At 36.0% G+C, this 15398-nt stretch overlaps 2 protein-coding genes across 2 annotated transcripts; one reads left to right on the top strand and one right to left on the bottom strand.

The window, feature by feature from the left end:
- Positions 1-1151: 1151 nt before the first annotated feature.
- LOC131842664 (uncharacterized protein K02A2.6-like) lies at positions 1152-5278 on the bottom strand. Its single transcript, XM_059191234.1, has 2 exons — positions 4060-5278; positions 1152-3946 (listed from the first exon to the last, which is right to left on the bottom strand). Exons 1-2 carry the CDS (start codon positions 5276-5278, stop codon positions 1152-1154), a joined length of 4014 nt encoding a protein of 1337 aa, XP_059047217.1.
- A 4682-nt stretch (positions 5279-9960) lies between these two features.
- Positions 9961-13406, top strand: LOC131842686 (beta-1,3-galactosyltransferase 5-like). The gene is made up of 2 exons (XM_059191261.1): positions 9961-10798; positions 12709-13406. The coding sequence occupies exons 1-2, from the start codon at positions 10060-10062 to the stop codon at positions 12981-12983; spliced, it is 1014 nt and encodes a 337-aa protein (XP_059047244.1). The 5' UTR covers positions 9961-10059; the 3' UTR covers positions 12984-13406.
- Positions 13407-15398: the final 1992 nt, after the last annotated feature.

The raw sequence follows: 15398 nt of genomic DNA, 5'->3' as shown, positions 1-15398 counted from the left end.
AATTTAGTCATGCGCATTAAAAATATTCATGTACATTATAAATAGAGTACAACAAGCTGTACCCGCGACTTCGTCCGCGTAAAATACCTTGACCAAATAATGAAAAAAATATTTAATGACCTAACCCAATAAAAACTATATAAAAAGTTCATCATTTCATTTTCAAAAATGACGACACTTCCATACATAATTCTTTCAATCCCTTATAACTCTGTTCTTAATATATATTTAATAAATAGGCTTAAAATTAAACTTCAACCTTCTAGCTTTAAAAATGAAAATATTTCCATATAATCATTTAACTCTCTTTTAAATTCCATACAACCCATTTTTCTTAATATATCTTTTCTTTTTTCATATTTAATCAACAGCCTAAAAATCAGTTTCAGGCTTTGAAAATGGCGATATATCCATACAACCTCGCACCTTTCAAACCCCTTACAACCCTTTTCCACATTAAAAAATGCCCTATGTCCTTTCTCAGGATCTAGACTATCTGTGTACCAAATTTCATTTAAATCGGTTCAGTAGTTTTTGCGTGAATGCGAGATAGACACACAGACAGACAGACAGACAGAGTTACTTTCGCATTTATAATATGTAATATTATGTTATCTGTGATATTAGCAAGGATTATATGTACATGCTATTTTTAGGTTTTTTCTTATTTATTCAATTTGTTTCTCTTTTGTGTTGTGTAAGTTCTTAGATTTATATACTTCAGGCGTGATTTGATACGTTAAGTTTTAATTGTTTAATGCGTTTCTCTAGAGGAGATGACTAACATTAAGTGGAGGGGAGGGGATTATTAGTAATGGAGACCTCGTTGCTAACAATGTGATGCGGTCGCATATAAAAACTATCCTATATATTTTTTAATAAATTTGACATTTATTTATTCATTGTATCAAATACAGAAAAATATTAAAGTAGTAAATACACACAAAGAGGGGGGAAGGGAATTGTTAGTAATAGTGTTGTATTAAAATATAGTAATTGAGGAATATATTTAATATGTTACGAATATAGTGACATAGTTTCGTGTTTTTCTACAATGTCAATCAACAGCTAGATAAATAATAAATATGACGTTGGTCTATAAAAAGTATCTATTATACCACATTACGAATGGAAAACAAAGCTTCTAGTCTCTATAAACCTAATCGTGCTGGTAGTTTCCGCTGGCGTTGCGAACGACGTGGCACTTGCAGCTGCGGTGTTGTGGTAGTGGCAGTGGCGCCACGTGATGTCGACGGAAAAGTTGCATCCTCATCTTGAAACACTATTGGACCCTCAGGATGTTGCGCGCTCGTAGAGGGTATCGGTGATAGCTGGTTTCTATAATCACCATGTTGTAATTGATCCTCTGTGTCTATACGTTTATAGTAGTGGGTGTAAGCACTTGTAGGGTCATCATCCTGACTGCCGCTCAATCTTGGACGTAATTGATCGGAATGCTTACGGTTACGAATTCCATTTGAAAACTCCACCTCGTAAGAGTATGGTCCGTTACATTTCGTTATTATTGCAGGATCTGATCCCTTTGTCAAGGGCTTATTTACCCAAACCTTATCTCCAAGTTTATATGTTGGTGGGACAACTTCTTTGTTTGTTGGTCTCAACTCCTTATATAATCGCGTTCTTTCTAGATCGTCTCGGATGTTAGGTTTCAATAAATCGAAGGTAGTACGCATTGTTCTTCCAAACATCGCTTCGTAAGGGGTTCTGTTCGTTGAACGTCGGGTTGTGTTCCGGTATGCCTGAAGAATTCTGTTAAGGCGTCCATGTATGTCAATATTCTTATCCGAGGCAAGCATACGTTCTTTGAATGTTCGGACAGCACGTTCAGCTAACCCATTAGTTCTAGGGTGATATGGTGTTGTTTTTATGTGTGTTGTGCCGATACTCTGACAGTAGCTTCTAAATTCGCTTGATATGAATTGAGGGCCATTATCTGTAACTATATATTTCGGAATACCGAATGTGGCGAATATGTTGTCTAGACGACTTATTGTTGCTCCTGATGTTGTTGATTTCATTGGTATAACTTCCAGCCATTTTGTATAAGCATCTATTGCTATAAGCCACATGTACCCGAGAAATGGTCCCGCAAAATCTATATGTAATCTATGCCATGGTTCCGGCGGCACTCCCCAAGGGTACACCGGTGCAGAGTTAGTGTTGGTTTTTGAAGATTGGCATAATTTGCAATGTTTCGAAAAATTTTGAATATCTTTGTCTATGTTTGACCAGTACACATGCAATCTTGCCAGTGACTGCATAGCATTTACCCCATTATGTCCGTCATGTAACATTTCTAGTATGGCTGATTGTAATTTTTTTGGTATACATAGTCTTCCGTTCCACAGGATAATTCCATCTTCAAATGACAATTGTTCTCGTTTCTCGAAGTAAGTATGCATTTCTATCGGTAGTTCTTTTTTTTCCGGCCAATAATTTGTTATGAAGTTTTTGATTTTGTTAAGGTTTATATCGTTAAGTGTCTCTTTTCTAAGTTTTTGTTTTGTTACGGGTATATTACTCAGTCTAAGATGTAAGAGATGGGCAAATTGGGGTAACCCTGTTCGTTCTTCTATAGTTAAATCAGAGTTTGGCAGCGGTAATCTTGAAAGTGCATCTGCTGGAGTATTCTCCTTAGCCGTGTGGTAATTTATGGTGTACTCGTAACTGTTTAAGATCATGGCCCATCTAAGTAATCGGTTGCTTGCGACTTTGGGTGTTTCTCTTTCTTGACTAAAAATACGTTCAAGAGGCTTATGATCTGTTAGCAAAGTAAATTTTCGTCCATAAAGGTATTGATGGAACTTTGTTACTGAATAAACAATCCCTAATGCCTCTTTGTCGATTGTTGAGTATCGACGTTCTGTTTCGGAAAGAGTTCTGGAGGCGAATGCGACTGGACGCATGATGTTATTAATTTTATGAAATAACACTGCTCCAATTCCTTTATCAGAGGCATCGCTACTGACGTAGATAGGCTGTTTCTCATCATAGTGGACAAGTGTTTCGTTCGATGTTAAAATGTTTTTCAGATCGTTTGTTATTTGGGTATCCTCGCTGGTCCAATCCCATTTTTGGTTCTTCTTCAAATGACGATACAACGGTGCACATCTAACATGTAAATTGTCTATAAATCTACCATAGTATGTAATGGAACCCAAAAAGGATCGTAATTCGGCCACGTTCATTGGAGTTGGCATTTTTTTGATAGCTTCAACTCGCTCCGATGTTGGGTGTAAACCGTTTTTATCAATCTTATGACCAAGGAAAGTTACACTCTCCTGTAACCAGAAACATTTAGTTATCTGACTTTTAATACCTGCTTCTTGTAGCCTTTGTAAGACTGTTCTGACTCGTTTTATGTGCTCATGTCGGTTTTCCGCCGTTATCAAAATGTCATCGAGGTAACATACAACACCATCCAGCCCACTTAGGATTTGATGCATGGTTCTTTGAAAAACTGCTGGTGCAAAAGATATACCAAAGGGTAATCTTTTATACTGGAAGTAACCCTTGTGTGTTGAGATCGTTAAGTACTTCCTGGAGTCCGGGTGTACCAATAATTGAAGGTAGGCGTCTTTAAGGTCTATTTTTGTAAACAATTGACCCCCAGCTAATTTGGATGTAATTTCCTCAAACCTTGGTAAGGGGTAGTCATCAACTTGTACATGCTGGTTGATCGTTACTTTGAAATCAGCACAAATACGTACGTTTCCATTAGATTTAATTGCAATGACTATAGGTGATGCCCACTCAATCGGCGTTACCATTGTATCAATATGTTCTAGAACCCCCTCTCTTACTAAACGCTGTAATTCGTCGTTGACTTGGTCCTGTAGGGCTAATGGAACTGGTCGTGGTCTGAAAGCCTTAGGACGTACATTGTTAGGAATATGGATCTTGGCAGTATGACAGTTAATTGTACCTAATTTCCCATCAAATAGTGTTTTAAAGTCCTTTAGTAAACATTCAACCTCATCCTTATTATGTTGTCCTGTTATAGGGGAATTGTTTTTGTTATGGGTTCTTTTATGTTACAGAGCCGAGCCCCCGGTGGCATAGGTAGGTTGAATTGTAAACACCAATTTAATCCAAATAAAGGTAAGTCATTATGTTTTGTTACATAGGCTGACAATATCTTCACACTATTAAAGGCCATTACGGTTATGTCGCAGATTCCCAGAGTCTCGATCTTGACGTCTGTGTAGGCAACAAGATTCTTACATTTTTTTAGTGTTGGTCGACCAATTGCTTTCCATAACAATTTGCCAATAACTGAGTGTACTGCCCCAGGGTCATATAACATATCAACTTCTATACTGTTAAGTTTCGTCGATATCATAATTTTGCTGGCAGGATTACGAAAACCAACCGCACGAGTGTGTGTGCTCTCAGCATCAGAATCTTCATTTTCGCTATCAGTACGATGTTTCTTTATTGAAACTTGTCTTGTATTATACTTGTTTATTTTTAAATGACCACTACCTATACAAACGCTCGAGAAATGGTTCATTTTATTGCAAGCATTGCATCTTTTCCCCTTTGCAGGACAGTCGTTCAAATTTTGGTGGTATTTTCCTCCACAAAATATACATTTTTTTGAGGGAATGTTTGTTTTCTTTCCGGGTTTTCTATTGTTGTTGATGTTAAGTTTGTTTACAGCTTGCGGTGATTCATTAGTAGTTTCCATAGTAGTATAATTGTTGTTTGTTAAACGTTGACTCTGTATTTCTGCTTGTTCCAGTTTGTTCAGTGTAGCGATAATATCAGCAAGTTTCGAATCATTCGTTGGATGTTCTTTGATGAGTTCCTGTTGCCATGTAATGTTATTAATGCCGATTACTAGTTGATCTCGAATTCGTTCTTCTAGTGTATTTCCGAATTCACAGTATCCAGCGAGTGAACGAAGTTGTAGTATAAATTGTGAAATTGTCTCATTTTCGTTTCTATATCTTGTAGCAAAAGATAACCGTTCGGAGAGAACGTAGGTCTTCTTGCCATAATATTCATGTAGTACTTTAATAAGTTCCTCGTAAGTTTTCGATGTCACGGGAGTCGGTCGAAAATAATCCACAAGTACCTTGAATGATGTTGGACCGATTCGGGAGAGAAGTAATTGTTTTCTCTTATTATTACTATCTGATGTTGTTCCGTCAAGCCCATGAAGTTGTAACTCGATCTCAAATCTTTGTATATAGTAATCCCAGTCTTCTGTATTGTTGTCAAATATATTAAAATTAAAACGTTCCAACGACATCTCGTCGCCAAATTTATGTTGTATTAAAATATAGTAATTGAGGAATATATTTAATATGTTACGAATATAGTGACATAGTTTCGTGTTTTTCTACAATGTCAATCAACAGCTAGATAAATAATAAATATGACGTTGGTCTATAAAAAGTATCTATTATACCACAAATAGGACCTAGTAACTCCCATTGTTAGCAATGTACCATGTTAGGTCGACCTCCACGCGGTTCCCCCTGGAAGCCATCGTGATAAATTCTTGGCGAATTTGTCACGATGGACTAACTGACCTGACCTCATGTTCATCTTATCATCCTCCACTGGTGCCCCGCCAACGTAAACCGTTAGCGCAGGCAGGTGCACCATTCCATTATCATATAAAAAAAAATACACACAAAGAAGCGGTCTTATCGCTAAACATTATGTTCATCTTGTTATCTTCCATTGGTGCTCCGCCAGCGAAAAACATTAGCGCAGGCAAGTGCACCATTTTATTATCACATTTGTCACAAATAAGATCGTATTTACTATTGTCAATTAATTTTTGGTTTCTTTCATAATGGCAATACCGACTCTTATAAGGACTCCCTCCCTTCTACACTTTACGTATAACCACAGATAACATAATATTGAATGGCCCCTAAATTATAGCGTTACTTGGTCTCTCGCATAAAAGATCATAATAAAAAAAATACAGGCATGAATTTTTATCAAATTCTATGTTATTTTGCGGAAGTCCATTTCTACACTACTTATCATCATTGCTTTGCCTTTATCCCTGCTCTCTATCGGTCGTCATATCTAAACATATTCTTCTTTTATTCATATCATCTTTCACACAATCTATCCATCTTTTCTTAGGGCGTCCCCTCCCTTTACATCCATCCACATTCATATTATACACTTTCCATAAGACATGGTCCTCATTCCTCCGCATAACATGCCCATACCACCTCAATCTGTTACCTCGCAACTTTTCTATAAGCGGCGCAAATTTCAAACTTCCTCGTATATACACATTCCTTATTCTGTCATTCCTGGTAACCCCACACATCCATCTTAACATTCGCATTTCTGCCACATGCACACGCCTTTCGTCCATCCCCTTGAGTCTATAACTATATTGCGACACGTGTTTCGCCTCTGAACAAAGCATCATCAGGCATTGGAATAGAGTTCTGATATAATTCAAAATATCTTTATTCATGTAGATCTATTACACTCTTATGATATGTCAAATCAACCGTCAGTTCGGAATGATTTCGAGATGAGAAGAACTGACAAGAAACTCAGCTCGTATTCTTTTCTTTTACATATTTACAATAATGCTGATTAATTTTTAAATTGAAATACAGCTTGATATATTGATATAGCTTGGAAGCCTAGTGTTAAATGGCGCAGTTTGGTCGCCGAAGGTCGTAACAGTCAAGTTTCCACTTTGAATATTTGTGGTTTTAGTGAATATGTCACGATGGGCTAACTGACCTGACCTCATGCTCATCATATCATCTGCCACTGGTGCCCCGCCAGCGTAAACCGTTAGCGCAGGCGGGTGCACCATTCCATTGTCATCAATAAAAAAAAATATTTGTGGTCTCACAAATGCTAATTGTAGCAGAATTGAACAAAATAATATAATAATAATAATCTCAGGACAATTCACACAGCGCCATCAAGACCCAAGTTAAGCTAGCTAAAGCTTGTGTTATGGGTACTAGACAACTGATACAAATACATAGATATTTTTTTTTGTAAATACATACATATTATATATATAGAAAACACCCAGACCGATACAAACAATCATACTCATGAATACAAATGTTTGTGCCGTGCGAGGAATCGAACCCGCGACCATCGGTCGTAAAGCGGTGTACTAGACCGCTGGACCACCGAGGTCGTCAATAAATAAAATAAATAAATACATTAAGCAGACATAATAATTGCAAACTGAGTTCTATTTATTCGCTGATTACAGCATTATTCCTTGCAATACTGCAGTTCTCTGAAGCCTATTATTGGCTGCGGACATCGACTAGTGGCTTACGACCACTTAAGCACGTTTGTTCAATCGCTTTACCTCCACAACTCGGTTCTATACATAGATCTAACAGACGGACAGAAACAAACATCAATTTATACGACTATATTTTAAGTTACAATCATCTTCACGCAGAGGAAAGAGGATTGTTAGTAATAATGGCTGTGGTAATACGGACTAATCGAGTATATTAAATGATATGACATGTAGCACGCTGCCTCACTTCCGATAGTTTTTTTTTATGGATGATAATCTAATGGTGCACCCGCCTGCGCTAACGGTTTACACTGGCGGGGCACCAGTGGAGGATGATAAGATGAGCATGAGGTCAGGTCAGTTAGCCCATCGTGACTAATTCACCAGGAATTAAACACGATGGTTTCCAGGGGGAACCATGTGGAGATCGACCTGACAAGGTACATTGCTAGCAATGGGGTTATCGATCCACATTACTAACAATCCCCTTCCCCCCAATGGACGCGGGTTCGATTCCTGGCATGGCACAGATATTTGTATTTATGAGTATGGTTGGAAGCTATCGTGCTTGCCATTTGCCAAGATGTCAGGTCAGATAGCGACCTGAATTCATGCTCATTTTATAATCATTCCATTATCACTCTTCGGACATCGTCGGCTCGCCGGACTGGAGTCCGCGAGCAACGCTGCGGGGCGCGGCTCGAGAGGAATGCGAATAGCACCAGACCGACCGGCCCTCTCTTCTGATCTCACCACCGAATAGGTACTACACGCGCGCACAATATTCTCTCATACTCTGTATTTTTTATATTTAAACTAGCTTTTGCCCGCGGCTTCGTCCGCGTTAATTTATCCCCTTGGGAGTGGAATTTATCAAAATCCTTTCTTAGGGGATGCCTACGCCATAGTAGCATTATGCGTGCAAAGTCTCAGCCTGATCGGTTTAAAATTGACAAACTTTCATCCCCTATTTTATCCCCTTGGGGGTAGAATTAATCAAAATCCTTTCTTAGCGGATGCCTACGTCATAACATCTACCTGCATGCCAAATTTCATCCCTATCCGTCCATTGGTTTGGGCTGTGCGTTGATAGATCACTATGTCAGTCACCTTTGAGTTACATATATTTAGATTATTATACGAAACTACAGTCCAATCAATCTTTCATTTAAAAGTCCTTAGTGTAGATCCCTGCAATCCATAAAAAAAACTCTTCACGCTTTACTACTGCAGACTTCACCTAATGTTAAGTTAATTTAAAAAACTGCTTAATGGAATAATTTCTAGTCTATATCTAATAACAGGATTCCTAAAACAGAAAATACTTAGTGTTCATTAATTTATTTCCAAGCATTTGCGAGCCGCTTTATAAGGCTCCCTAAAATATGGTTGAACGTAATAATGATTGAGCCATTGGCCCTACCCTAGAATAGATGATATCCGAAGGGGCGTGTCTGCTATAATCACTATAACTGGTTTATATTGGTAGCTAGCATTCTCATCTTATATTTGCAATTGGTGTCCCACCAGCAACTGTAATAATAATTAGTAATGTTAGGAGGCAAGATCTAAATACTACAAGTATTTTCCCTCCTTAAGGACTACCTATATGCTAAGCATAAGGTAGTCTATTTATACAGGGCGTTACTAATAAATAATAGATAATGAAATAATAGTAATAATAATAATAATAGTGAGGAATCTATTAATAACTCGAGGATATTAATAGATTCCTCACTACATATATAACGATACGATCTATTAAGTCTGACGTAACAGGATATTTTATAATTAACTTCAATATAGAAATAATAAAAATATCGATTATGGCTGTACGGCGCTATCAATATGACCATAGTGTTGTATTATTAAATAAAACTAGATTAATTAATAATTAGGATTTAATAAACTATTTCATAGATAAAATGTAAATGAAATCTTCTACTATAGGCTTCACAACTACTAGTTTATTTTCTTGCTAACGTTAAGAATTAAATATATTTTACGGCCCTGGAAATTCCCTTTCAGCCAATAAATAATGAATCAGAATGAGACCAACTTAGGATATTTTCCCTAAATTTCGTGAAAATTAACATTCAATCAATCAATTTTAGTTAATTTTTTACTGTAATTGTATGAAAAGAAATAATACATTTAAATTTCTAAATTAGAACCATGATATTTATAGTTATAATAGATAAGTATAGTTTTTTATACCAAAGTTTAGAGCGTTTAAAACAATGAAACCAAGTATTTAGATAACATTTTAATAATTTACTAATAGTTTAATAAAGAACAATAGAATAAATCTTTCATACCGAAATGGAGCTTATTATAATAAAAAGATACTGAAACCAAAATAATAATGGTAATAAGAAGTATTTATTCGCATAAGTTATATTAAAAAATGAGAGAATAAATAAAACTATCATAAAAGTTAATGACCGCTACCTAATAATTTTCCGATTATTATATATATCTTGTTGCAAGATTTTTTAATCGTACAAAATAAATCACTATGTTCACAAAACAAATAAAAAATTATTTTTTAATATGCAAATTAAAAAATATATGTAAAATCTTGGAATGTGAAAGATTAAATCGGGTAAACGTTTATATGAGATGGCAACTGGCAAACCTTCAGAAAAAAAAAATTAAACTGATAAGTTTTGTTGTTTATTTTATAGTACCAATCGACTTATATTAGAATCATGTGTAAACCGTGTATATAAATTATTATTTTAATTTTCAACACTTACAAGAAAATTACTATGACGGAAGTGCAGCGTAGTGATAAAATCGAAATGATTACATTACACAAGTTTCTCATCGTGTTTTTCGGTTTATTATTATTTTACGATTATTATTATACCACTGTGCCGGTTGTAGCGCGAATCGCGAATCCAAAATTCACTCTTCTCGGCCCTTACAATACAACAGAAGCATCCACTGATGATGTATACGATCAACTGATTGATATAAAGAATTTCAGCTTCAAAGTGAATCCTCAGCCGTGTCAGGAGTACACTGCAGGTATACTTTTAGTCGTCATCATATCTTCAAACCCTTTGAATTACGACAACAGGGTAATTATAAGGAATACATGGGGTCGTGCTATTGAATCCACTAAAGTTGTGTTCTTAATGGGTGAGCCAGACAACGTTACTGTAGCCCAGAAGATTCAAAACGAGAGTATAAACTATGGGGATATAGTCCAAGGTAATTTTGTGGATGTATACCGTAACTTGACTTATAAGCATGCTATGGGTCTGAAGTGGGTTACACACCATTGTCCAATGGCAAAATATGTTTTGAAAACGGATGATGATACGGTTGTGAACTCGTATGAGATGAGACATTTTCTTGCAAGGGAGTTGTCACCGTGGGGTGCTAAGAACCTGATCACCTGTCAGGTGTTGGAGCATGCCCAGGCGCAGAGGTCTGATAATTCGAAGTGGAAAGTTACGACTGCTGAATATGCAAATCGATATTATCCAACATACTGTGCAGGTTAGTTTGTTTTATTTTGTTAATTACATGAGACATGTGTTAAGACTTGATGAGACAGCTTTCAGAATGAGGTAGATAAAAACATTGTTATGTCTATTCAAAAGTGCTTACATTTAAGTTTATTTGAATAAATGATTTTCTATTCTATTCTATTGTCAGATGCTAAGACCTATAGCACTGCGACCTGTATAGATGCGCTTGCCCTTATTCAACAGATTCCCACAACAAATCTGCTAAAGTCTTGGTGACTGATTGCAAGATATGTATATGGAAATAAAACTAGGTCTATTCTGGCTTCCCAGTATGGGTGTTAAAATTTACAATAAGATACCGAAGGATGTACTGGAATTACCCTTAAAATTCAAAACATCTGTTAAATCATATTTACTGAGCAAAGCAGATTGCTGTGGCAGGTTGCCATCATCACCATGACCACACAGATAATTTCAATATCTTAATAATATAGTCGTAAGTCTTTATACATGTAGGTCTATTACTGACTCTTATGATATGTCAAATCTACCGTCAGTTCGGAATGATTTCGAGACGAAAATAACTGACAAGAAACACCCATATTATGGGCATAGTAGCCTGATATAAATAATATGAAGAATAAAGCCTATTACTCACTAAATGATTACTTAAATGATGAGTGTGCATCACAAGATGTTTTTTTTTTATTGTATATATTATCCTTCTACAGGGATAATGTATCAAATTAATAGTGTATAAACCATAGTTCAATATTTATGGAGATGTTGGTATTTTCATATCTCTAATAATATTTTTATTCTTAAAACAAATGAATGCGAAGCACATTTGAAATTTGAAATAAATATGAAGAAGTTTTTATGTCTCCTACAAATGGGAAAAGAATTTTTGAAATTCATCCAATAAGTTTTGTTATATATAAAAATACAACTCTTTCCTCTTCAAAATAGGACTGACTTTTCTGTACAACTTTGACTGCATCACTATGTATGACAGATTTATACAGAAGCCTTCTACACTCCAATTATTTATTTATTTGCTTTATTGACCACTAAAATTGGTACAAAAGGCGGACTTAATGATATAGCATTCTCTCCCAGTCAACCTTTGGAATGTGCAGAGATACACAAATGCGGAAATAGAATTATAATAAAAAAATACACATAAATACGTACATGAAATTATTATGAATATGTCAGCTTGAATATGAACACTAATCCTCGGAACGGTAAGGTCGTTCCATGAAGTCTCTTAAGACATCGGTGACTTCTACGCTTCCGAGAGAAGCTTTGCTGTCTACTTTAGTAATCTCAGCTCTATATGTATAAAGGCCCAGATGAGAGGCTGTTTGCCGAAGATAGATTCCAATTTACATTACATTACCTTATGATTGTGAATACTTTTTTATTCTCAAACTGTTCTAATGCTGTTGACCACAACTGGTCTATACAGCATAAACGAACAATCGGGGTGAGCGCAGTTAGGCACTGCAAACCCGCGGAAAGACTTAAGGAACAAGTGAAGGCCAACTGCTGCTTTTTACACAGCAGAAAGTTGTATCAAACTTTATGCTGTGTAAAAAAAAGCTTGACTTTGGAGTAAATACAAAAGTGTAAATTTTTGCTGTATATTAATTTTTATTAAAACATTTGTCACCACTGCTATAATAAACGCGAAAGTTTATGAGTATCGATAGATGTTTGTTATTATTTCACACAAAAACTATTAAACTGATTTGGATGAAACTTTACAGTAATATAGCTTATACATCAGAATAATAAATAGGCTATACTTTAAAGAGTAATTTTTTAAATTGTAAATTGATATATAATGATAACTGTAATGCAGGCGAAGTCGCGTGGGTCAGATAGTTCTATATATTTTTTTTAATTAAAATATTATTTGTTTGTTAATTTCAGGTTGGGCCATCCTGTACTCCCAAGATGTGGTACGTCGTCTCCTAAAAGCAGCACAATCAATGCCGTACTTCTGGATTGATGATGTCCAAATAACAGGAATCTGTGCACAGCAGATTGGAGTTGCAAGAACTCCATTGGGGAACCTCATCCTTTCCTGGCATAAAGCTAACCTGCTCACCTCTTTAGGTCCAAAATACACGGGTACATTCATCTTTGGACCTCCTGATCTCAAGTCTGCCAAAATCGCACAAATTTGGAAGGCCATACCTGAATGAGGTACTTCTAAAGTCAATGAGCTTCATTATTATTACTATTGTTTTTGTTTATACTACGATAGTGGCAAATAAGCTTACGGCCTTCTGATGGTAAACGGTTATTGTAACCTACGGACTCTGAAACAACAGGGGTTTCACGTGCTCGTTACCGACCCTTAAGAAACCTGTACGAAGTTTCTTAAGGGTCGACAATGTGCACGTGAAAATCCCCATGCTATAGTATCTCGAGGAAACCTCGGCAGGTAGTTCATTCCAGAATCCAAGTGTACACGGGAGGAAGCTCCCCTAAAACCGCACTGTCCAAGACCACTTCGATTCCAAAGCGTGGATATGAATTTCCTGTCGATGGCGAACTGTGCGATGGTAAAACGTAGCCGTAGGCATCACGTCGAACAACTCTTCAGAACAGTACTTATGTTGTCTAAATATGGCCCGTGACCATTGGAAGTAAGTATCCACGGAGGCCGTGGATACTTACTTCGAATGGTCAATGGGTTTGATTCCTTGCACAATGCAAATATTTGTAATCATGAGTATTATTGAATATATTGTTTTAGTATTTCAATATTTCTATCAGTTGTACAGTACCCATCGAAGATTGAAGCTAAAACTGTCATGATTTCTGAAATGAATGTTAGAGTAAATAATGTTTTATAGAAATGAGCAGAAGGTGCAAATTTTATTTTTTATATAACAGTATAATTATACTGTTATATAAAAAATACATTTATTATTGTTATGTTATTAAGGATGTGATACTAAATGAATACTAAATATTATGTTAAGATAAATGTGTACAGTATTATATGTTAGTGTGAGATGTAACTGCACAATATCACATTAATTTAGAGTCGCCAACCGTCCTGCTTTACCAGGATATCTCCTAGTTTTTCCTAGTGTACTGAATGTTAATTACAGCGTCCTAAGTTTTAAATCTTAAAATTCGCACGCCTCTTTTAATAACATCTTTGACCGCGTTTAATTTTTATTCAAAAATATGTTTATTTTAATTACTTGAATTTCATTCAATCTATTTTTATTATATGTTAATATCACTATTACGACTCTGTCGCTGTGTCCTGTTTTTAAACCGAATTGTCCTGTTCCAAATTGAAATTCGATTTTTTTTATTTGGTGTTGGCAACCCTGCATTGATTAATTATATTAGACATGTAATGACGGATTTTGCAGTGGGCTTGTAAATATTGTATACTAGATATTACCCGCGTCTTAGTCTGCTTTTTCTTTCATAAAAGATAACTTCTGTATCCTTGTTTTTGTTGCAATATATGTATTTTTTCTTTCTTTAATATAAAATTTTATGAAATAATCACGGAATAAACATATATTATGTTTATTCCATAGTTTAGACAACTACATCTTGATCATATCTTTATATGGAATGCATATATTTAATATCCAACGGCGGCATTTGTCCTCTCAACATCTACCTTTTTATGGCAGTGTTGCCATGAAATGGTGGATGTTGTGATGATGATGATGATGCTGTGATGTTGAGAGGACAAAGGACTACTCCAGAGTTCGGATATAGAGAGCATTTGACTACTCTAATGCTGTTAGCCGCACTGGCCTCTACAGCTTCACCAGACGAAAGGGAGCGATACTGATGGCACTCCAAACCCGCGGAAGGACTTATGGAGCGGCTGAAAGTCAACTCCCGCCTGAGGGATACGAGTCTGAGGCCACCACTGAGGGTTCGAACCTCGGCTCGGCAGGCCGTCGTAATTTCAATCCTCGTTTGAATTGGAAGGGGATGGATCGGAAAGAGTTATTTATAAGTATACTAGCTGTACCCGCGACTTCGTCCGCGTAAAATAGTGACCTTGACCAAATAATAAAAATAATATTTAATGACCCAATCCAATAAAAGCCAAATGAAAAAGTTTCATTGTTTCATCTTCAAAAATGACGACACTTCAAATAAATAACTCTTTCAACCCCTTATAACCCTTTTATCGCATTCAAAAGTAGCCTATGTCCTTTCTCAGGGTCTAGACTATCTGTATACTAAATTTCATTTAAATCGGTTCAGTAGTTTTGGCGTGAAAGCGAGACAGACAGACAGACAGAGTTACTTTCGCATTTATAATATTAGTAAGAATATCACTCGTTTTATATATAGTTAATGCACTATACATTACAATGCAAACCATCATTACATGTCATTAAAATCAATTAGGCTGTTTGTGACACTTCGTGACTGTTCCTGAATGACAGACACGGCAGTCGTGACAAGGTAACAAACAAACGTACATTGCATTTATTATGCTACTATTACTATCGGCTTTGTATGCCTTGAGACAACAGATACTCCATCTTTCTTGTCCAGTAACAAAACCGTACAATTCAAGGAATCATATTGTAATATATAGTTTAGTAGTAATAATATTGTCA

The sequence above is a fragment of the Achroia grisella genome, unplaced genomic scaffold (assembly GCF_030625045.1).
Source record: "Achroia grisella isolate CSIRO2021 unplaced genomic scaffold, CSIRO_AGI_Agris_v1 utg241, whole genome shotgun sequence".
Taxonomy (NCBI): domain Eukaryota; kingdom Metazoa; phylum Arthropoda; class Insecta; order Lepidoptera; family Pyralidae; genus Achroia; species Achroia grisella.
Note: the sequence above shows the minus strand (reverse complement) of the source record. Positions and strands in the feature narration are given on the sequence as shown.